General features: G+C 46.1%; 1 protein-coding gene across 1 annotated transcript in view; it reads right to left on the bottom strand.

Moving 5' to 3' along the window:
- Nucleotides 1–24,664, bottom strand: part of AKAP12 (A-kinase anchoring protein 12) — a 100,639-nt gene that overhangs the window by 19,197 nt on the left and 56,778 nt on the right. Inside the window, exon 2 of the mRNA XM_007516618.3 lies at nt 20,340–20,454. Within this exon, the coding sequence (XP_007516680.2) occupies nt 20,340–20,454 (115 nt within the window). The remainder of the gene's footprint in view (nt 1–20,339; nt 20,455–24,664) is intronic.

Consider the following 24,664-nt stretch of genomic DNA (forward strand, 5'->3'; position numbering starts at 1 on the left):
GGGAGAATAGAAAGATCAGGAAAACAAAACTGAGCCCCAGCTGGTTGGTTGGCAGTAATGACCTCCTATGGCCACCAGGGGGCGCGACAAACCATCTTCATCCCCACAGAGTCAAGTTAGGGCTAGGACAGCTTAACACTGCTTCCCCACCCACTCTAGCCTGGTGTGCTCCGTCTGTGCAGCCTCTGCTGGTGGCACTACTGTCTGGATTAAATGTGGGCTATAGCCCTCCCAGACGACGAGGTCCCCAAGATCCCAGCCACCTGTGGGCTTGAAATTCTGCAGCTATTCTCCATGAATGCCTGTCTCCTGGTGCCACGTCTCATCATACAGGTTCAGGTTAAAGGTGTGTGTCTTTGCATGTACAAACTAATGTATTTACTGTCGAATGTAAAACAATAATTCCCCAATAAAGAAATTAAAAAAAAAAAAAGGTGTGTGTCCCTTGCGTGGGACCTAGTCTGACTACCACCAGCCACATCTTAGGCAGAACTCCATCCCTGAGCTGGAGAGGAAGAAATGCCATTGGCTACATTTTATGTTCCCCACCAGGGCTATGTCTGGGGCTCAGTGCCTGCACCATTCCCAGTGGTATTGATATTATTATTATTATTATTATTATTCAGAGCATTGCTTAGCTCTGGCTTATGGTGGAGCAGGGGATTGAACCTAGGACTTTGGAGCCTCAGGCATGGGAGACTGTTTGCATAACCATTATGCTATCTACCCCTGCCCGGCCTTTTTTCAAATAAAGAGTGAGAGAAAGGAAAACCAGAAAGATGGGAGGGCATCTGCAGCATTGCTTCACTGCTCCGACAGCTTTCCCCCAGCAGGTGGGGGGTTTGGGGCTTGAACCCCCATCTTCGGCGTGGTAATGTTGAGGAACAGGAGGTACCTGGAGGCACCATCCAGGAAATGGGAGTGGTGACAGGTGTGGCTTGGAAAGGTGGAGGCGGGACTTGGGTGTTACAAGCTGGACCTGTGGGCGTGGCCACTCCTTGTCTGCCCAGGTCAACAGTGGCTCTCAGAGGCTTCTCTCCCTCTGTCTTACTCTCTCTGTTATAGGTTACCATGTGAGTAAGCTGCTTTTCAGTTTCTCTCTCTCTCTCTCTCTCTCTCTCTGGCTCTCGGCCCTAGGTGAGCGCCCCATCAACATTTGAGTAAGAGAGCTGCTCTGGGGCCTTCTCCTTCCCCCCTCTCTCTGTCTTTCTCTCTCTCTCTCTCTCTCTCAATTCTCTCGGCCTAACATGTGAATGTTCTCAGTTTTCCCAAATAAAGTTTAAAATTCCTGAAAAATGTGCTCTCTCCTCAGTTCTTCTTTTTTAAATCTTTGTTTTGAATAGAGACAGAGAAATCGTGAGGGGAGGGAGAGACAGAGGGAGAGCGACACAGGGACACCTGCAGCACCGCTTCACCACTCGTGTAGCTTTCCCCCTGCAGGTGGGGACCAGGGACTTGAACTCGGGTCTTGGCACATTGTAATGTGTGCACTCAACCTGGTGCGCCATCACCCGGCCCCTCTCTCTCCTCAGTTCTTTGTTGAGATAATGTGTGCCAAACTTTTTAAATATCGGGAAACAAGCGCCAATACAGTACTATCACTGCCTGGCCCCCACTAGTTACAAAAAAGTCTCAGGAGTCGGGCGGTAGCGCCGCGCAGCAGGTTAAGCGTGGGCGGCGCAAAGCGCAAGGACCGGTGTAAGGATCCCGGTTCGAGCCCCCAGCTCCCCACCTGCAGGGCAGTCGCTTCACAGGCAGTGAAGCAGATCTGCAGGTGTCTACCTTTCTCTCCCCTCTCTGTCTTCCCTTCCTCTCTCCATTTCTCTCTGTCCTAACCAACAACAACGACATCAATAATAACAACAATAATAACTACAGCAATAAAACAACAAAGGCAACAAAAGGGAATTAAAAAAATAAAGTCTCAAGGGGCTGAGCTGTGGTGCACCTGATTGAGCGCATACATTAGCATGTGCAAAGATCTGGGTTCGAACCTCTAGTCTCCACCTGCAGTGGGGGAGGTTTCATGAGTGCTGAAGCAGTGCTGCCAGGTGTTCCCCACCTCTCTCAATTTCTCTCTTTCGTATTAAATAAAAGAAAACTAAATAAAATTGAATGAAAAAACCAACAACAAACCACAACTCTAAGGCTCAAAACAACAACGACAAAGGGGAAATGAATGAATGGCGATTCCTTTTTCCCAAGTAGTCAGTTTTCTCTTTCTAGGACACCAGTTCGGACAGCAGCTGGCCCCCAGTTGAGATTCTTTGGGAGGGGAGCTGTGGTTTCTGGGGCCGAGAGCAGCCTTTGATCTGCACTGCACAGTGTAGCCTGGGGACTCTTGAAGTGTGGCGCCAGGGGCAGGGGCCTGGCCGGACTGGCCCCTCAACTCCTGTGGTCCTGGGTTTTCAAAGAAATATCCCAGAAAGGCAGGAAGGATAAAAGCGGACCTGAAGATCAGCCCAAGGGCGGTGGACAATGAGGACTGACTTTTCATTGTTCTCACTTCCCTTCCTGGGCCTGTTAGTTCCTATTAAAATGGTCAGAGCTTTAGAGAGTTGCTCCACCCCCTTGGCAAGATTAAGGCTTCTGAAGGTCGCCCATAGCAGAAATGGGTGTTGGCAGCGATGCCATAAAGGTTATGCAAACGACTTCCATGCCTGAGGCTCTGAGCTCCCAGGTTCAACCCCCTGCATAAGCCAGAGCTGAACAGGGCTGGGTGGTGCACCTGGTTGAGCACATATGTTACAATGCGCAAGGACCTGCGTTCCAGTCCCCGGTCCCCACCTGCAGGGGGAAGTTTTGATAGTGGTGAAGCAGTGCATAGGTGTCTCTCTGTCTCTCTCCCTCTTTAACTCCTACTACCCTTTTGATTTCTGGCACTCTAGCCAATAAAGATAAATAAAATAAAACAAAACAGGGGGCCGGGCGGTAGCGCATCGGGTTAAGTGCACATGGCGCAAAGCGCAAGGACTGGAGTAAGGATCCCGGTTGGAGCCCCAGGCTCCCCATCTGCAGAGGGGTCGCTTCACAAGCGGTGGAGCAGGTCTGCACGTGTCTGTCTTTCTCTCCCCTTTCTGTCTTCCATCCTCTCTCGATTTCTCTCTGTCCTATCCAACAACAACGACAGCAACAACAACGATAAATAACAAGGGCAACAAAAGGGAAAAAATAACCTCCAGGAGCAGTGAATTCGTATTGCAGGCAACGAGCCCAGCGATAAGCCTGGAGGCAAAAAAATAAAAATAAAAAATAAAACAGGGCTGAGGAGCTAGCATAGTGGTTCTGCAAAAGACTTTTTAATGAGTCACTCAAGGTCCCAGGTTCAATCCCCTTCACCACCATCAACCTGGGCTGAGCAATTCTCTGGTAAGAATACTAATTAATTAAAAGGACCAGGCTGTGGCACACCTGGTAGAGCACACACATTACCATCTACTAAGACCTGGGTTCAAGCTCCCCATACCCCGCTGCAGGCAGAAACCTTCAGAAGTGGCAAAGCAGTACTGCAAATGTCTCTTTCTCTACCTCTCTGTCTCCCCCCTCCCTTCTCAATTTCTGTCTCTAACCAATAAATAAAGTTATTTATTTACTAAACATACTTAAAAATAAAGAGGTGGGTGACGATTTTCCAAAATCTTTGGCTAAGTGCTGAGCTTCAGGTCTATGCGAATGAAAAGCACCCAGGAAGACAGTGGAATGGCAGGGTGTCCAGAGGAAGTAGACACACCATGATGGTCATCCAAATCCAGGGTGATGCTTGACTGCCTTTGGGGCCATGGGGTGCAGCGGTGGGAGGGGACCACCCTGCCTTCCTGAGGTACAGAAGGAGCTGCCTGGGCAGAGGGTGAAAGGTTGAGATGTTCAAGATTAGACAGAAGTCAAAAGCCTACTGAGGGAGACCTTGGGAGGGAGAAGGGCAGGATAGAGATGATGGTTGAAGTCTGACAGAAATATTATCATCCAGGCCAGAGTAAGAAGGGGTTTGGCTGGCATGTGAATGGTGAAGAATGCGGTTGACAGGAGAGCAAAGGCTCTGAATAGACCTTTAGATTTCTCTAATGCAGATACAGAAACGAGCCCAGAGTACAAGGAAAGGGGAGACTCACATTGTCAGCCATTTAGGAAAATGCAGGGACAATTTTTTTTCTGCAGTAAAATAAATAAATAAATAAATAAATAGGGGCGGCAGCGGTGGTGGTGCACCTGGTTGAGTGCACATATTGCAATGCCCAAGGATCCGGGTTCAAGTCCCCAGCCCCCGCCTGCAGGGGGAAGCTTGGTGAGTGGTGAAGCAGGGCTGCAGGTGTCTCTCTGTCTCTATCTCCCCCTTCCCTCTCAATTTCTGGCTGTCTCTATCCAATAAATAAATAAATAAGATAAATCTAATTTAAATATGTATGTAGGAGGCTGGCTGGTGGTGTACCTGGTTAAGTGCATATATCACTACGCACAAGGATCTGGGTTCAAGCCCCTAGTCCCCACCTACAGGGAGAAAGCTTCAGGGGCTGCAGATGTCACTCTCCCTCTAAATTTCTCTCTGTTCTATCAAATACAAAACTTAAACATAAAAGAATAAAATCAATAACAACCTGGGAGGCAGTGCAGTGGATAGAAGGCTGACTTGCAACCTGAGGTGCTGAGTTCAGTTCCCCAGTGTTGCATGTGCCAGAGTGATGCTCTGGTTTGATCTCTCTCTTTCTTTTTCAAAGCATTTAAAAATATTTATTTATTTATTTATTTAACCAGAGCACTGCTCAGCTCTGGTTTATGGTGAAGTGGGGGAATGAACCTGGGACTTTAGCACTGCAGGCATGAGAGTCTCTTTGCATAGTCATTATGCTGTCTACCCCTACTCTCTCTTTTTTTAAAAAAAAATATTTATTTATTTATTGCCTTTTGTTGCCCTTGTTCTTTTTTATTGTTGCAGTCATTATTATTATTGATGTCATCGTTGTTGTTGGATAGGACAGAGACAAATAGAGAGAGGCGGGAAGACAGAGAGGGGGAGAGAAAGATAGACACCTGCAGACCTGTTTCACCACTTGTGAAGCGATGCCCCTGCAGGTGGGGAGCCGGGGGCTCAAACCCGGATCCTTACACCTATCCTTGCGCTTTGCACCACGTGCGCTTAACCTGCTGCGCTACCGCCCGACTCCCTTCTATCTCTCTTTATATATCTTATAGGTAAACTGAAATAAAGGGTTGAGAGACGGCTCAACAGGAAGAACCACTAACCTTGTTGTCAGGAGGCTCTGGCTCCACCCCTGACACTACACTGGAGTACCACGGACAGCACCAGGGGGAGGTCCATGGCTGCTTTGATGCAAAAAGTTGGTTCCAGAGGCCCTTTAATGGAAGGGAGGGCCATGCAGGTGTGAGGTATTGAGTTCCTCCCCAGGTGTCACATTTGGGGGGGGGGGAGGGGAAGGAAGAAAAAAATAATAAAATAAAAGACTTGAAGAGATTCTAAAGTTCAACCTTTCTGAGACTGGACAACTGAAAGAGGAGGTGAGTAAAGACTGAATCTATGCGACAGTGATGTCACCACAGGATGGGTGGGCTCTGCTGGGGCTGGGAGATTTTCAGCTCTCTGCTTCATGCTACAGAGACAAGTGCCTGTTAACTAAAGGTCATGGTCTAGTGGAGCTGGATGTGTTTATACAGACACGGTTATTTCCCTTCAAAATCCTTTAGGCTGAAGATTAGCTTCTCTGAGGGGCTGTTGTAATACAATCCGCATGCTAAGCAAGGATTTAAACCACTTAGCGAGGCAATTACTTTTTTCAAAAAAGGCAAGAGGAAAAGAAAGCAAAACAAAAAACAAAAACGCAATCCCAGGCCAGTGGAAACACTCACTTAGATAGCACGCACTGCTTTGCCATGTGTATGATCCGGGTTCAAGTTCAGCCCCCACTACGCTGAAGTGCCGTGGTCTCTTTCACTTTCTCTGCCTCTTGTCTCTAACTAAAAAAGAACCTCAACACAACAATAAAACTGACATAAAATAAGTACCGTCCCCCCCCCACCAACTGTCCGTCTCCATAGTTTTGTATTCTTTGATGTACTAGGTCTGTTTCTGTGCAGTACCCCGAACAGATGGTCTAGATTAATTATGAGAAAATTAACTATCGAGAGCACTGCACATTATTGGTACCCCTGGGTGGAATGAAGTGTTGGACTCTCGAGCATGAGATCACAGGTTTATTCCCAGGGATGGCATGTGCCATAGGGATGATCCAGTGTTCTCTCTCTCCTCTCACAAATAAACAAATCTTAGGGGCCAGGTGGTGGCACACCTGTTTAAGCACACACATTATAGTGCGCAAGGACCCATGTTCAAACCTTTGGGCCCCACCTGCAGAGAGAAGCTTCATGAGTGGTGAAGCAGGGCTGCAGGTGTCTTTCTGCCTCTCTATCTCCCCTTCCCCTCTTGATTTTTCTCTGTTTCTCTTCCTCTCTACCTCCCCCCAATTACTCTGATCTTCTATCAGGAATAAACACAGGTGAGACTAAATCATTATCTGTAATGCCAGATCACCAGGCAATGTAAATTAGCCAGCTGAAAGCGTCAAGTATTATCTTTAAAAATATATATGAAAGAAGAAAAAACTTGTTTTACTATCAACTTTTATCTGATACAAGAGCAGAAAGAAATATCATATTCTGGGGGGAGTTGGGTGGTAGCGTAGCAGGTTAAGCACATGTGGCGTAAAGTGCAAGGACAGGCTCAAGGATCCTGGTTGGAGCCCCTGGCTCCCCACATACAGGGGAGTTGTTTCACAAGTGGTGAAGCAGATCTTCAGGTGTCTATCTTTCTCTCTCCTTCTCTGTCTTCTCCTCCTCTCTCCATTTCTCTCTGTCCTATCCAACAATAAAGACATCAATAACAACAGCAATAATAACTACAACAATAAAACAACAAGGGCAACAAAAGGGAATAAATAAATATTAAAAAAGAAATAACATATTCTTTCCAGGATGGCATTATGTTCAGATTATTTTTTAAGTTTTTTTTTATTATATGTATTTATTGAATAGAGACAGAGAGGGAGAAGGGAGATAGAGAAGGGGGTCTGGATGATGGCGCACTGCATTAAGTGCACATAGCACTAAGCCCAAGGACCCTGGTTAGAGCCCCTGGCTCCTCACCTGCAAAGGGAGTTGCTTCTCAAGTGGTGAAGCAGGTCTGCAGGTGCCTATCTTTCTCCTTCTCTGTCTTCCCCTCCTCTCTCCATTTCTCTCTGTCTATCCAATAAAAATGTAAACAATGGCCTCCAGGAGCAGTGGATTCATAGTCCAGGCACTGAGCCCCAGTGATAACCCTGAAGGCAAAAAAAAAAAAAAAAAAAAAAAAAAAACCAAGATTCCCTGGGATGGTAATGAAAAGAATGCTGACTGCATGAAGCAGAGCTGTTCTAGCTGCCCTGCACATGGAACAAGTAAAGCACTCTTAATGATGAAGCTGTTAAAAATCTGTGTCAGACCAGGGGTATAGGTCAACCTGCCAACACCCATGTCCAGTGGAGAAGCAATTGCAGAAGCCAGACCTTCCACTTTCTGCATCCCATAAAGAATTTTCGTCCATATTCCCAGAGGGATAAATAACAGGGAAGTTTCCACTGGAGAAGATGGGATATGGAATTCTGATGGTGGGAACTATATGGAATTGGACCCCTGTTATCTTACAGTCTTGTTAATCATTATTAAATCACTAATAAAAAATTTTAAAGATATGAAAAAAAGGAAAGAATGCTGAGCAGTGCTGCTTTACATACAGATCTGCCTCAGTCAAAATAATTATTTGAAAAATAGCCTAAAAGGGCTGAGAGATAGCTCGCCTTGTGAAACAGAACAAAGCAACACACTATCCACTCAGCTGTTTTGCTGGCCCCTGCTATATATATATATGTATATATATATTAATGGTTTTCAGTCAGTACAGTTGTTGATACATGTGTCAACCTAGGTCCTCCTCCATCCCATGTACGAGGACCAGAAAGCCCCTCCCAGAGTCCTTTGCTTTGGTGCAATTCACCAAACCCAGTCCAAGTCTTTCTGCTTTGTGTTTCCCTTCTGTTCTTATTCCTCAACTTCTTTTTTTTTTAAAGTTTTTTAAAATTTATTTATTTATTCCCTTTTGTTGCCCTTGTTGCTTTATTGTTGTAATAATTATTGCTGTCTGTCTTCATTGTTGGATAGGACAGAGAGAAATGGAGAGAGGAGGGGAAGACAGAGAGGGGGAGAGAAAGACAGACACCTGCAGACCTGCTTCACCGCCTGTGAAGCGACTCCCCTGCAGGTGGGGAGCCAGGGGCTTGAACCAGGATCCTTACGCCGGTCCTTGCGCTTTGCACCACATGCGCTTAAGCCACTGCGCCACCGCCTGACCCCCCATTCCTCAACTTCTGTCCAGGAGTGGGATCATCCCAGATTCATCCTTCTCTTTCTGGCTTATCTCACTTCACATGATACCTTCAAGCTCCATCCAAGATGAGGTGAGGAAGTGAATTCCTCCTTCTTCAGAGCTTCACCAGTGGTGAAGCACCCCTCCTGCAGGTGGGGAGCAGGACTCCGAACACAGGTCCTTACGCATGGCAACATATGCACTCAGCCTGCTCCACCACCTTCTGGCCCTTTTCTTTTCTTTTTCCTTTTAATACTGTGCAAGGGTCTCACACACATGTGATACTACTGCCTTGGCCAACTTATTTCTTCCTCTCATCATCTCTGGAGCTTCACTATCCCAAGCCTACTTTTTCAGATAGAAAGAGAGAGACAGATTGGGGGGGTGGGAATAGCATAGTGGTTATGCAGAAAGCCCTATGTGCCTGTGGCATTGAAAGGAGAGAGAGAGAGAGAGAGAGAGAGAGAGAGATCACAACACCGAATCTCTCCCCAATGCTATGGGAGCCAGGCTCAAATCTGGACTACATGTGTACAAAGCAAATCAGACTCACTAGCCAGATGAACTGTCTTGCTAGCCCCTGACCAACTGCTTATATACTTTTGTTTATTTATTTATTTACTTTTTTATTTCTGGATAGAGACAGAGAGAAATCGAGAGGGGGGGTTAGATAGAGGTGGAAAGAGACAGAGAGACACTTGCAGCCCTGCTTCACCACTTGTGAAGTCTTTGCAGCTGGGGGCCAGGGGCTTGAACCTGGATCCTTGTGTACTGTAATGTGTGTGCTCAACCAGGCGCACCACTGCCTGTTTTATCCCATCTTTTCTTATTCTTCATTTTTAATGAGAAAGAGGCAAGAGACAGAGAGGACAGACTCCCTAACACAGCTCCTCAGTCTGTGGGGAGCCTCTCACCTCTCCAAGTACGATCCAAGGTGCTTAAACCCAGGACCTTATACATGGCAAGGTGTGCCCTCCACCAGCTGAGCCATCTCCCAAGAGACAGCTCACTCTGTAGAGCACACACCCAGCTCTGGATCTGACACCCGGAGTTTGAGCCCCAGCACCACATGGGAGCATCATGGATGGTGAAGCAGAGCAGTGGTTACTCTTTGCTCTCTACCTGCCTCTCAACTCTCTGTCTTTAAAAAAAAAAAAAGAAGAAGGTAATCAATTGGGCTAAGGATTGTTGCCCACGTGAGACCCACCCAGGCTTTACTTCCTGGTTCTACATTAGGCAGTCACATATGGAGTTGCTTCAACAGAGAAATTTGGGGAAAACACCACTCAGTGTGTGAGTGAGGTCTGAAATCTGTGAGTGAAAGTCAGGCCCAGGACCAAGAAACCTTTATCAAAGAGAGCTTTGAGGGGTCTACAGTAGGGGCCCTCCCTTTAGACTGGGGCTCTTCTTTTCCCCTCTGCCTGATTTGGGGAGTTTCTCCATAAAAGGAATAAAGTTCTTCCACCAGAGAGGAAAAGTATATCTTCCACCCCACTCCCTACCCCACCCCCCCAGCCACTCTGCTCTGTTCCGAGGGCTGCCTTCTGGAACGCTGTCGAACAAACTTGCCTCCCCTTTCCACATGGAAGCCCTCGAACTATTTGAAAACATTTATCATGTCACGCCTTTCATCTCTTCTCTAGGCAAAACATCCCCAGAGAAAATAAGCTGTCTTGCATTAAAAGAAAAAAATGCCTGGGCTTATATACATTTCAGCAATGAATGTGCTCTGTGGAAACTTGCCAAGGATAACGATGGAGTGTGTGTGTGTGTGTGTGTGTGTGTGTGTGTGTGTGTGTGTGTGTGTGTGTGTGTGTGTGTGTGTGTGAAGCCCTTGAAGGATAGTTTATGTCTCCAACGCTTTCAAACAGGAGAACAGCTTTGGTGGGCTGGAGCCTGAAGGTGCAGGTGGACTGAAGCTAAATAGAAGAATGAAGATGACATGGGGACAGGTTGATGTGGCTTTTTCTTTCTTTCTTTCTTTCTTTTTTTCTTTCTTTCTTTCTTTCTTTCTTTCTTTCTTTTTTTTTCTAACTTTTCTTAAGATCCATTCAGTTATTCAATGAGAGGGAGAGGCTGAGAGAGATCAGAGCAAATTTGCTGAATGTGGTGCTGGGGCTGAACCTGGTGCCATTGAAACACTTTGAGAGAGAAAGAGAGAGAGAAGACAGAGAAGAGAAATACCAAGGCACAGCACCATCTTGGAGTTCTGTCCATGGTGCTTCCATGTGGTACCAGAGCTCAAACCCAGGGCTTCAAACATGATTATGAATTATCTATCTCCCAGCCAAAGATGTGAATATTTTTGTAAGATGATTTAAAAATTTTTTATTAATGACTTAATATTTATTTACAAAGTTATAACAGGCGTATAATTTCACATCTTTTCCACCACCAGAGTTCTGTGTAGTTCTCCCAAGGTCACAGTATGGGTTGACTATTATTTCTATAAATAAATAAATAAATATTTGCCCCCCTTTTTTCCCTGTGGTCCTGCCTTCCCTTCCTTTCTAAGTAACACCTACTGCTTCTGAGTGTCCTTCATTTTTTTTTTCTTTTTTTGTTTTTCCTCTCTCTGGGTCCTGATGGAATCAGAGCCTAATATTTACCCTTCTGGGACTATGGACCAAAATTCTTTCTTTCTTTTCCCCTTCCTTCCCTTCCTTTTACCACAGCACTGCTCAACTCTGGCTTGTGGTCGTGCTAGTGGTGGTACAGGGTATAGAACCTGGAACTGCAGAGGTTAGGCATGAAAGACTTTTCACACTAACCATTATACTACTTCCCCCACCCCCAAATAATTTTTTTTTAAAAAAATTATTTATTTATTCCCTTTTGTTGCCCTTGTTGTTTTATTGTTGTAGTTATTATTGTTATTGTTCTTGATGTTGTCATTGTTGGATAGGACAGAGAGAAATGGAGAGAGGAGGAGAGGGCAGAGAGGGAGAGAGAAAGATAGACCCCTGCAGACCTGCTTCACCGCCTGTGAAGTGACTCCCCTGCAGGTGGGGAGCCGGGGGCTCAAACTGGGATCATTACGCGGGTCCTTGCACTTTGCACCACCTGCACTTAACCCACTGCGCTACCACGGGACTCCCCCAAATAATTCTTAACTGTAAGTAAAGCAGAAACTCAAAGGTTTCTAGAAATATCTCTTCCTAGCAGAGCCAGAGTTTGAGCTTACCTCACTCCCTGCCCCCCGCCCTGAGCCCATGCAATTTAACTGTGTCCCTTTTCTGTTCTCCCTGATGTGCTAAAATCATGTGGTGTTCAGACAAAGTAGCATTTATCAGTGTCATCAAGATGAATCCATGACGATGGTAATCAGGTGCTTTCTGGTCCTTGTTCTCTAATATTATCGCTGAGTCCCATTTACCTATTTATTTATTTATTTTTGGTTCCTTGCTTCCTGAAGACCTTATAATAAAAGGACCCATACATCCATCCGGTTATTCAAGATGCCAGGTTGGTTTATTTGTCTGTTTGTTTATTCTTATCTCCAGGGCTTCGTTTATTCAAGTTTACTTGTTCAGACAGAAAGACAGAAACAGAGGGAAAGACAGCATAGAATTCGAGCTTCCAGGGAGTCGGGTGGTAGTGCAGAGGGTTAAGCCCATGTGGCCCGAAGTGCAAGGACCTGTACTCCCCACCTGCAGGGGAGTCGCTTCGCAGGCGTTGAAGCAGGTCTGCAGGTATCTATCCTTCTCTCTCCCTCTCTGTCTTCCCCGTCTCTCTCCATTCCTAGCTAACAACGACGGCATCAATAACAACAACAATAATAACTACAACAACATAAAAAACAAGGGCAACAAAAGGGAAAATAAATAAATACAATATAAAAAACAACTTTACATATATAAAAAAAAAGAATTCAAACTTCCTCCAGTGCTGTGAGGGTTAGGCTGGAGGCTGGGTCACACACATAACAAACAGATACACTATCTAAGTGAGCTATTTTGTTCATGTCTGATTTGTTCCAACTATTTCAGGCTAGAAATGCAAGCACTTTACTCCCAAGAAAGTACCTTTTCCAGTCACCTTTCCTTTTTCTCTTCTTTTTTTTAGAATAACAGTTGCATGAGTATTTTACTTTATAGAGTAGTACTAATTAAAACATTTTCCTTTGTTATTTTTACCTCTTTGTATTCAGCTCTATTTTCTGGGAAAATGTCCCTAACTAAATTCTAGTTTACTATATTTTTAATTTCTAAGAGCTGATTTTTTTTTTACTACCCTGCTTTTTTCTTTTTAAGTCTGCAATTTTTTTTTTTTGTCTCTCTGAGAAGTTCTTTGAAAGTCTATTTCTTTGTATCTTCAAAAAATCCTTTTACACACACACATACGCACACGCACACACACCTTGTAAAATCATGACACTCACTGGGGGAGATAGCTAATCTGGTAAGGTGCCTGCCTTTACCATGTGCCCAGCCCAGGTCCAAGCCCCCTGGCACAACATATGGGGACTCTGGCACTGGGGGAAACTTCAGTGCCCTGCTGTCTCTCCCTCTCTCTTTCTCTGCTTGTCTGTCTTCCTCTTGCTGTCTGACAAACAAGCAAACAACCTGGAGCAATAAAATGACTCATATCTTAAACCTGGATGGTTCGTGTGTGTGTGTGTGTGTGTGTGTGTGTGTGTGTGTGTGTGATGTTAGAAACTGAATCCAAAAAAATAAAGAGTTTGGGACTGGGTGCTTGAACCTGGCTCCTTGCACATGGTAATATGTAAGCTTGAACTGCTGGACAGTATAAATGCTTGCCAGAGAGACAGCTCAGCATGGTAGAGCACAGGATTTGCATCCATGAGGTCCCAGGTGTCATCTCTGCATGGTACATGCCTGTGTCAGAGTAGACAGTGCTCTGGGGTCTCTTTCAAAACACACAAGACGGAGTCAGGTGGTAGCGCAGTGAGTTAAGTGCAGGTGGCACAAAGCGCAAGGACCAGAGTAAGGATCCCAGTTCGAACCCCCAGCTCCCCACCTGCAGGGGAGTCACTTCACAAGCGGTGAGGCAGGTCTGCAGGTGTCTATCTTTCTCTCCTCCTCTCTCCATTTCTGTCTGCCCTATCTAACAACAACGACATCAATAACAACAACAGTAAAACAATAAGGGAAACAAAAGGGAAAAAATAATCTTTTTAAAAAAATTTTTTAAAAGATATTTGCTGCTTCTCTTCTGCAGAAAGGAGAATCTTGAGAAGTAAACAGAGTTGAGTCCTGTCTGTGGTAAATTCAAATGTTTTCGGTTCTGGAGTGGACAGCTCACTAGATAGGGTGCCTGCCTCGTCGTGTACATGGCCCAGGTTTGCACCCAGCACCACATGAAGGGAGACACTATGGCAAGGGAGGAAGCCCCGTCTTTTTCTCAGTCTCTCTATCCTGAATGAAGACGTGGCCTGGAGCAGTGCAACCACATATGGGCTTCTTCTTCTTCTAGCGTTTGCCCTTCTTCCGTAGCCAGTCAACAGCGTCAGGTTGAGCCTGATGTAAAGTTTCGAGACCTCCTTTGAATCTGGAGAGGTGGCAGTCGTTGACTATGTGGGTCATAGTCTGCCCTGGTGACACACACACACACACACACACACACACACACACCCTGAAGTAATCACTAGGTTCCCTGTATTCAATAGGTGGCTATGAGTTCTGCTGGCACTGTACCTCACACACAGAAATGCTGTTCTTACAATAAAGAAGACCAGACATTGCTTGGTGTAGACAACTTACCCATTTGTTTGGAACACAGTGATCTGCCCAGTGAATACCAGGACTAAAAAATATTTATCATCTGAAAGTTTACAAACATGAGATCTGTATCAGTGATGCTCTGCTTCTCTCTCTCATAAGCAATTACACAAAATTAAATGAAATAAATAATTTAAGAAATTAAAAGTTCTGGGAGGCAGAGTGGTAGCACACCTATTACCATCGCAAGGACTCAGCTTCAAGCCCACAGTCCCCATTTAACAAGGTGAAAACTTCATGAACAAGGAAGCAGTGCTGCAGGTATCTCTCTTTCTCTCCTATTTCTCCCTCCCTCTTTATTTTTCTGTCTCTGTCCAATTAAAATAAATATTTTTTAAAGGGGCTGGGTGTTCCCTGCCTGGGGCCTTTCTTAGATGACAAGGCTTTAGGGGATCAAGAAGAAGAAGATCTTGCATTTACTCACTTGGCCGAACTGGGAAAGAAACGGTATCTGAGCCGAAGGACGGGGGCTGGGGGAAGTGGTCTGGTGAATAAGCACATATCAGACAGAAGTCTCAGTAGAGAAAAGACAAGTTTGCTATCAGGGATCATATGCAAACGTGGGCACCAGCCAGAACCTCTGCTCTTATCAGTCCCACCCAGAGCCTCAACCAGCAGCCAGGGAACCATCCCTCCTGCTGCATACTTGAGTGATGCTCTCATGTCTGCTAAGTACTCTCTGCACTATAGAGACTCCTCCTGGAATCTTGGTATCTGTTCCTTCCCAGCTTCTCTCTGACTTTTCATTCAAAAGACTGTTCTTGTTTTGTGGAGCTGAAGCCTTGAGTATGTGTGGTTCCATTGCTCTGGGCAGAGAGGGGGAGAGACACCACAGTCACAGAGATTCCTCTGCTGTCATAGCGCCTTTCATGTGGTGCCGGGGCTCAAACTTGAGCCTAGGGTGCAGCAATGTAGGTCCCTCCATGAGGTGGTAAAGTGTTATAGACTTGCAGGCACAAGGTCCTGAATTCAATCTCACCACACGTTGCACCACATGTCACACTACTGCTCTATTTCATTCTGTAATATCTTTCTCAAGAAATAAATCTTCCCTTCCTTCTTTCTTTTTTTTCCTCCCTTCCTCCCTCCCTCCCTCCCTCCCTCCCTCCCTTCCTTCCTTCCTTCCTTCTTTCTTTCTTTCCTTCCTTCCTTCCTTCCTTCCTTCCTCTCTCCCTCCCTCCCTCCCTCCCTCCCTCCCTTCCTTCATTTTCTGATAGAGGGAGACAGAGAGGAAGAGACACAGAGAGGAGAGGTACCTCCTCTAGATGGGGACTAGAGGCTTGAACCTGAGCCCTCACTCATAGTAACATGTGTGCTGTACTGGGTGAGCCACCACTTGCTCCCAACAAGATAAATCTTTTCAAAATGGCCTAAAACAGGGCCAAGCGGTGGCACACTCATCTAAGCTCACATATTGCCGTGCCCAAGCATCTGGGTTTGAACCTCTGCTCCCCACCTGCAGGGAGAAAGCTTCACGAGTGCTGAAGCAGGTCTGCAAGTGTCTATCTTTCTGTCTCCCTCTCTATCTCCCCTTTCTCTCTCAGTTTCTGTCTTGTCAAATACAAATAAAACATAAAGAAGAAAGGAGAAAAGGAAAAAATGGCCACCAGGAGCTGTGAATTCATAGTGCCAGCACTGAGCCCCAGTGACAGCCCTGGTGGCAATAAAAAAGGTATATATATATATATATATATATATATATATATATATATATATATATATATATATATATATACACTTAGGAGGCAGGAGAGAGAGCTCACTTGGCAGAGCATATGCCTAACCTTGCACAAAGCCCTGGGTTTAAGCTTTGGCACCATATATGAGAACTATTTCCATCCTGGAAGAAAGTCCTCCTATGGTTTCTGGAGAGTTATAGACATCTACTGCACAACTGTAGTGAGAGAAAACTAAGATTCAGCATCAAACAACTCACTTCCAGGAAGCTTCACATTGCACTGAGTTCAAGCCTTCAAGGGCAAACTTTCATAAAGTTATTTATTATTTAGTTAAGGGGAGAGAGAGAGAGAGAGAGAGAGAGAGAGTGAGCGCCAGAACAAGAGCATTCTGGCATCTGAAGTCCCTGTCAGTCTGAGCTCACAGCCCATGCTCACAGCTGGGAACGTTGTAGGCTGCACTCATTTCAGGACCAGTCTTCCTCAAGTGGCAGAGTATGTTGCTCCAGCCTCCATTTGGTGAGTGGGGAAGTTTCTTTCTTTCTTTTTTATATTTTTATTTATTTATTTGTTCATTTTCTTGTTGCCCTTGTTGCTTTATTGTTGTAGTTATTGTTGTTGTCATTGTTGGATAGGACAGAGAGAAATGGAGAGAGGAGGGGAAGACAGAGAGGGGGAGAGAAAGACAGACTCCTGCAGACCTGCTTCACGGCCTGTGAAGCGACTCCCCTGCAGGTGGGGAGCCAGGGGCTGGAACTGGGATCCTTATGCTGGTCCTTAAGCTTTGCGCCACCTGCGCTTAAACCACTGCACTACAGCCAAGCTCCCTGGCAGTTTCTACCGTTGTTGTTCTATATTGAGGGCAAAATCTTGTAGAGGCCCACAAGAGGGCTTATGATGACATTCCTCATGGAAGCGACCGGTGATGGTAGAGAGAGGGATCTGTTAGAGGCGTAGGCCCATCATATCTATATGGGAATCCTAGCAAGCACTCCTAGGGTCCTGGATGGTGGGGTGGCCTGGTAGTGACCAAAAAGGCCATCATTAAAGTGTGCTGGTCTCATATGGGTCCCAGATCAAATCAATGGGGTCTACAGCTAAAGATATTTATATACTTTTCCTGTATTTGGGAGCTACTCTCTGCTCTGATGCAGCTTTCTAGTCATATTTCCAACTCTGACACTATCTCCCCAGACAGTACGTTTGGCCCACCTGCACGTTAGCTGTTGGGCTCAGGCAAAAATTAATAGTCATGGACTCCTTGGAATATACCTGAAATAGACCTACTTGCTTTTTCCAAAACGGAGACCCCCAAATCTCATCTGCTATATCTTGCCTTTAGTTCCTGATTATTAACCAATTTGTTCTGACTTATATCTTAATGTTTCTTCAGCCACGAAATTGCAGATGCTACCATGACACCAACCTGACTTCCCTGGGAAGATGACCTCACAAGTGTGCTCTGAAACCCCACTTCTCCAGAGCCCTGCCCCACTAGGGAAAGATAGAAACAGGGTAGGGAGGGGCCGGGTGGTGGCGCACCTGGTTGAGCGCACATATTACAGTGCACAAGGACCCAGGTTCGAGCCCCCGGACCCCACCTGCAGGGGGAAAGCTTTGCGAGTGGTGAAGTAGTGCTGCAGGTGTCTCTCTGTCTCTCTCCCTCTCTATTACCCCCTTCCCTCTTGATTTCTAACTGTCTCTATCCAATAAATATTAAAAAAAAATAAAATAAAAGGAACAGGGTAGGGGTATGGATTGACCTGCCAACACCCATGTCCAGTGGAGAAGCAATTACAGAAGCCAGACCTTCCACCTTCTGCTCCCCATAATGATCCTGGCTCTATGCCCCCAGAGGGATAGAGAACAGGAAGGCTTCCAGTGAAGGGGACGGCATGTGGAGCTCTCGTGGTAGGAACTGTATGGATTGTACCCTCTTACCCTATGGTCTTGCTGATCATTATTGAATCAATAATAATTTTTTAAAAAATAGAAAAAAAAGTGTGCTGGTCTCTTGCCCTTATTCAGCTTTTGTAGTCCTGACTGTATCTGACAAGGTTACGCTTACAGTGATTAACTTGGGAACTCACACGTGCAAGTCCTATGCTTGGCCACTGAGTCACCTCCCTGCTCGAGGAACCAATTTCTTAGCCTTCTTCATCTTCCAGAAGCACCTAGCTCACTGCTTCTATGCTAGGACATAGATGTTTCTAGAGGAGCTGTTGTGGCTTGACCTGAAACAAACATCACGAAAAATAGGAGTTGGGAGCCCTGGCAATTTCTTACGGGGGAGTATTTGAGACTTAACCGCTAGCGTCCTCTACCAGGAGAATGTGCATATTTCTAATGGTCTATTGTGGTGTCAAATAAAGACCAGGGCTCCTGCCAACTTCAAAAAGCAGCTCCCTGTTTGAAGCAGGGGGACGGGGGTGGGGAGGGGGGGCTTGGACAAGATGAGAAACAGGTTCCACATGGTGGAAAAATCTCGTCTAGCCAAGGAGAACTTGAGGCTCCTTTCACGAGGCTCTCCCTTTCATCCGCCTCTCTTCCTTTTAATACTTTACGTGTACGTTTCAGTTTCCTGTATGCCGTATCATTGCTGCCTGAACCTCTGTTGGAGGCTACTGAACTATTCCTTTGTGTACGCTGAAATGGAATGATGTGGGCGGAGATGAAAAACTCAGAGAAGGGAATTACTAGCCAAGGCACTTAATTCTGACCTGAAGTGCTCTGGTCATCTCACATGGGTGGAAATCAAGCCAGTTTAACAAGGGGGTGGCCACACTTTGCCACGACTTTTCCAGCATATCATAGTTTGGACAAAAGAGGTGTCCATTTTGACAGGTACCTGGCCAGAAAATCTGCAAGTATCGCAAGCTGCGTTCTAAAATGATTGGTATAGATCCTTCCTTCCTTCCTCTCTTCCCTCTTCTATCTCTTATTATTTTTATTTATTTATTTATTATTGGATGGCGACAGAGAGAAATTGAGAAGGGAGGGGGAGATAGGGAAAGAGACAGAGACACTAGCAGCCCTGCTTCACCACTCATGAAGCTTTCCTCCTGCAGACGGAGACTAGGGGCTTGAACCTGGATCCTTGTGCAATTGTAATGCGTGCACTTAACCAAGTGCACTACTGCCTGGCCCCCTCTTTTATTCTTGATTCCCCCCAGCATCAACACCTTTTGTGCAATTCCACCAGACTCTTATTCTCTCTTACTTTAGAGAGAGGGAGAGAGAGACCATAGCATCCCCTCCACTATCCATAGAGCTTCTTGGGGTCATGGTGCTACCATGTGGTGCTAGGGCTAGAACCCAGGACCCTGCTGATGGTAAGATATATATGTTTTTCTAGGTCCAATATTGACTCCATTGTTTCAGCAAGACTTCACGTTGGACACTAGGCAAGTAGTAGGGTCAAAATAATATCATGATCATCAAACATATGGAAACACATAGCCAGAGATATAGCTCAACTTCTATAGCATCAGCCTTGTATGCCTGAGGCTCCTGGTTCGGTCCCTGATGCTGTGTGCACCAGATTGGTGCTCTGCCCTCTTTGTCTCTCTCTGTCTCTCTCTCTCTCTGTGTCTGTCTGTCTCTCTCTCTCTTTCCCCCTTGACGGTTGGCTGGGACTTAGTGCCGGTGGCCATTTCCCCCCTTTTTTTTTTCATTTTCTGTTTTGTCTTGATAGGACAGTGAGGAACTGAGAGGCAAGTGGGAGGTAGAGAGGAGACACCAGCTTTTCCATTTGTGAAGCACCCTTCCTGCAGGTAGGAGAGGGGGCTCAAACCTGGATCCTTGCACTGATCCTTGTGCTTAGTACTATGTGTGCTTAATTGGGTGTGCCACCATCCAGCCCCCCCTTCTTCTCTCTCTCTCTCTCATGAGTGCATATGTATAAATACAAGTCTTTTATTATTATTATCATTGTTATTTTTAATTTCCACCAGCCTTTCACTTGGGGCTTGGCACTGGCGCTGTGAACCCACTGCTCCTGGTGGCCAGTTCCCCCTCCTCTTTTCTATTTTATTTGATAGGACAGAGAAAATTGAGAGGGGAGGGGAAGATAGAGAGGGAGAGAAATAGACATCTGCAGACCTGCTTCACCACTCGTGAAGTGTCCCCATCTGAGGGTAGGGAGAGGCAGGGTTCAAACCCGGCTCTTTGTGCAGGGTGATATGTGCGCTTGACCAGGTGTGCCGGTTGATACAATAAATCTTACAAGAGGAAACATGACGTCACTTCCTGTACTTACACACGGACATCAAGAGGAAGCATGACGTCACTTCCTGTACTTACATACGGACATCAATTCCCACATGGTCAGGTTCCCACTTCCTTCCCCACCCAGCCAGCTGCCTTAGCAGTGACGGCAGCTCCCAGGTAGACAAGACAACAGTGCAGGTTACTCCCTGGCCTTTGCCTGCTCTTCTCCTGGGTTTCCGTGCGACCATGACCACTGTTTGACTGCCAGGCCCTGGTTCTGCCAGGAAGCCCGGGAAGGTGGCTCACCCTCTGTGACAATGGCCGCATCCTCCTCGCCACTTGGGGCGTCCTCCTGGATGCTGAGCTCCCCCTCCTCCGCGAGGCTGTTGACAGTGGATAGCTGGCCGTTCTTCTGTAAGACCTGTGGGGAAGAAGACACCAGGAGGCCATGAGCGTCAGTGGCTCTGAGACTTTGGGTATACATGTACTTCATTTGTCTGTTCATTAATTCATTCATCTGAGCATTATATCTAGACACTCTAGGTCTATTTAAGATACACCAGTCTGGGAGTTGGCCGGTAGTGCAGTGGGTTAAGCGCATGTGGCACAAAGTGCAAGGAAATGTGGCCTAAGGATCCCGGTTCAAGCCCCAGCTCCCCACCTGCAGGGGGGTCACTTCACAAGCGGTGAAGCAGGTCTGCAGGTGTCTATCTTTCTCTCCCCCTCTCTGTCTTCCCCTCCTCTCTCCATTTCTCTCTGTCCTTTCCAACAACAATGACATCATCAACAACAACAACAATAATTACAACAATAAAACAATAAGGGCAACAAAAATAAATAAATAAATAAAATATTTTTCAAAAAAAGATACACCAGTCTATCAGGTATGGGCCCAGCCAAACTGCTTACAAATTATTTATAGAAGACAGACTTTGGTTTTGTTTTTTCCTTAAAAAAAGTTTTTTGGGGGAGCAGAGACAGCATAAGGGTGATACAAAGAGACTCTCAGGCCTCAGGTTCCAAAATTCTGGGTTCAATGCCCCATATCAGCTCATCACCATAAACCAGAGCTGAGCAGTGTTCTGGTTAAAGAAGGAAAATCTTCTCAGGCTGAGTAGACAGCGTAATGGTTTTGAAAAAGACTTTCATGCCTGAGGCACAGAGGTGGTCCCAGGTTCAATTCCCCATACCATCATAAGTTAGAGCAGAGTTCTGGTTGAGAGAAAGATGGGGGAGAAGGAGGAGGAGGAGAGAGAAAAAGAGGGAGAGGGGGAGGGAGAGGGTGAGAGAAAGAGAGAGAGAAGAGACAGAATGGTTTAAATTTTTTATAATTTGTAAAAAGATTTATAAGGAAAGTGAGAATATCACCCTAGCATATCTAGCAACAGGGATCAAACCCAGGACCTCATATGTGCCCTGTCCTTTACTACACTATTACCTCCTGGGTCAAGAGGTTAAAGACTTGAAGCCAGATATAAACAGCACAATGGCGGCCGGCGGTAGTGCAGTAGGTCAAGCGCCAGGACCGGAGTAAGGGTCTCATTTCGAGCTCCTGGCTCCCCACCTGCAGGGGGGTCACTTCATGGGTGGTGAAGCAGGTCTGCAGGTGTCTAGCTTTCTCTCCCCTCCCCTCTCCATTTCTCTCTGTCCTAGCCAACAACAGCAATGGTAACAATAACAAAAACAACAAGGGCAACAAAATGGGGAAAATGGCCTCCAGGAGCAGTGGATTTGTGGTGCAGGCACCGAGCCCCAGCGATAACCCTGGAAGGAAAAAGGATAAAAAAACAGAAAACAGCACAATGGCCATTAGAACTCTGATGAGTTTGATAGTCCTTACTCGATCAAATCCATTTCTCATCATCTAAAAACTGACTTAGACAGTGGTGTCAGTGGTGTTGCTATTTCCATTTCCTAGAAGGGACAGTGGGCACATGCCGCTCAGGAATTACAGAGGGAAGAAGTGACAGGCCTCATCAATGATGATGCCATGGCCCCAAAACTTGGACTTGGCACTAACTACTCACAGAGACTCCCCACAACTCTACATATGGTTTCTGAGCACAATGAGAAAACGTTTTCCAGAAGATTCTGCAGCACTGCCCCCAGCACGTCACGAAAATATCTCAAAGCTTCTAAGGTTTGTATTTGGCACTGCTCCCAGACCAACAGGGCACCATGGACCCAACCACGGCTTTAGATCAGAGCCCTGGCAGGACCACAAGTTCAAGTCCATCCTCCCAGCAGCTGTAGACGGTGCTAAATTGATTTCACCTGGCTGCTCCCCACGTCCAGCAAAGCAGCCCTTCAGATGAGGGAGGTGCCCTAGGAAGTGAGACCGCAGCCTTGCCATACTCTGCAGGTGGAGACGCTGGCTTCCCAACGCCCATGCTGAGTCCGTTTATTAGACAGAACACTCGGGTTTTATTTCCACTTAAAGTCTTCTCTTATTCCAATATGAAAGATGGGAATTTGAAATGAATCCAAAATACGAAAGTGATGGGGGGGTGGGGTGTGCACACAGATGTCCAACGTTCCATCAGGAAACAAGGTCAGCATTTAGAGAGCATGCTGTTTGATTTGCTGCCAAGGCGCTCTCTCTCTCTCTCTCTCTCTCTATCTATCTATCTCTCTCTCTCTCTCTCTCACACACACACACACACACATTTAAATATTTTACTTATTTTTTAAAGGTTTTTTTAAATTTATTTTCACTTTTGTTGCCTTTGTTTTTCATCGCTGTTGTAGTTATTATTGTTGTTGTTATTCATGTTGTCATTGTTAGGATGGAGAGAAATCGAGAGAGGAGGGGAGACAGAGAGGGGGAGAGAAAGACACCTGCAGACCTGCTTCACTGCTTGTGAAGTGACTCCCCTGCAGGTGGGGAGCCGGGGGCTCCAACTGGGATCCTTTCGCCAATCCTTGCACTTTGCATCACGTGCGCTTAACCTGCTGCGCTACTGCCTGACTCCCATCTTTTACTTATTTATTGGATAAAGACAAGAGAGAAATTAGGGCTGGATGGTGGCACACATTACAATGTGCAAGGACTAGGGTTCAAGCCCCTGGTCTCCACCTGCCAGGGGAAAGAAAGCTTTCTAAGTGGTAAAGCAGCGCTGCAACCCCCCCTACCTCTTCTCCCCCTCAATTTCTCTGTCTCTCTCTCTGAAATTAATTAATGAATAAATAATATTAAAAAGAGATACAGAAAGAAGTAGAGAGAGAAGGAGGAGACAGAGAAGGAGAGAAGAGAGACATCTATAGCACAAGTGATGACTGAGGGTGTGAACCTGGTCCTTGCACATGGTAACACTCAACACTGCCCTGACTCGAACTGCCAAGGTTTCCCAGTCCACCTCCCACCCCCACCCCACTGGACTTCTGTGCCTGTACAACCTCACTGCGCCCAAGAGACTGTGCCTTTTTTTCCCCCCTTTTTGGTAGAGGGTGAGAGAACTAGGAGGGGCATCACAGCACTGCTCCACCTCTTGTTAAGTTTCCCCTTTAAATGATGCTCCCACATGGTGGCTGGGAACTCAAACCGCAGGTGGGGAGCTATCCCAGCCTCTTAAAAAGTATTTAAGGGAGTCGGGCCGTAGTGCAGCGGGTATAGTGCAGGTGGCGCAAAGCACAAGGACCAGCGTTCCCGGTTCAAGCCCCCGGCTTCCCACCTGCAGGAGAGTCGCTTCACAGGCGGTGAAGCAGGTCTGCAGGTGTCTATCTTTCTCTCCCCCTCTCTGTCTTTCCCTTCTCTCTCCATTTCTCTCTGTCCTATCCAACCACGATGACAACAATAATAACTACAACAATAAAACAACAAGGGCAACAAAAGGGAATAAATAAAATTTAAAAATAAATAAAAAGAAATTTTAAAAAGTATTTAAACTAGTGGGCTGTAGCGCATACACATTACATGTTCAAGCCTCAGGTCACCACACAGGATTGCCTGCATGGAGGAGGCTTCATGAGTGGTGGAGCAGTGCAGCAGTGGGGAACCCCACCTCCCCACAGCCCACCTCCCAGCCCACCAAGGAAAGATAGAAACAGGCTGGGAGTATGGATCAAACTGCCAACATCCATGATCAGCAGAGAAGCAATTACAAAAGCCAGACCTTCCACCTTCTGTACCCTACAAAAATCTTTGGTCCGTGTCCAGGGGGTGGCGCACTGGACTTTGAAGCATGAGGTTCTGAGTTCGATCCCTGGCAGCACATGTACCAGAGTGATAGTTGGTTCTTTCTCTCTTTCCTCCAATCATTTCAATAAATAAATAAATAAAATCTTTATTTAAAAAAATATTTGCCTCATACTCCCAGAGGGATAAAGAATGAGGAAGCTACTAATGGAGAGGATGGGACATAGAACTCTGGTGGCGGGAACTGTGATACAATAACTTCTGTCATCTTATGAGTCTGTTAATCGTTATTAAATCACTAAAAAAAAAAAATCAATCTAACACCTCATCTCAGTGCAATAAACACCCATCAAGGAGCTACCCCTATTTCTCTCTCTCTCTCTCTCTCTCTCTCTCACAAACACACACACGCACACGCACACGCACACGCACGAAGTCAAGTTCTACAGACTTTCTATCATTTTCAAAATATCTCATTCTTGGGTGAAGTGTCCAG

Source organism: Erinaceus europaeus, chromosome 13 (genome assembly GCF_950295315.1).
Source record: "Erinaceus europaeus chromosome 13, mEriEur2.1, whole genome shotgun sequence".
NCBI classification, from domain to species: Eukaryota; Metazoa; Chordata; class Mammalia; order Eulipotyphla; family Erinaceidae; genus Erinaceus; species Erinaceus europaeus.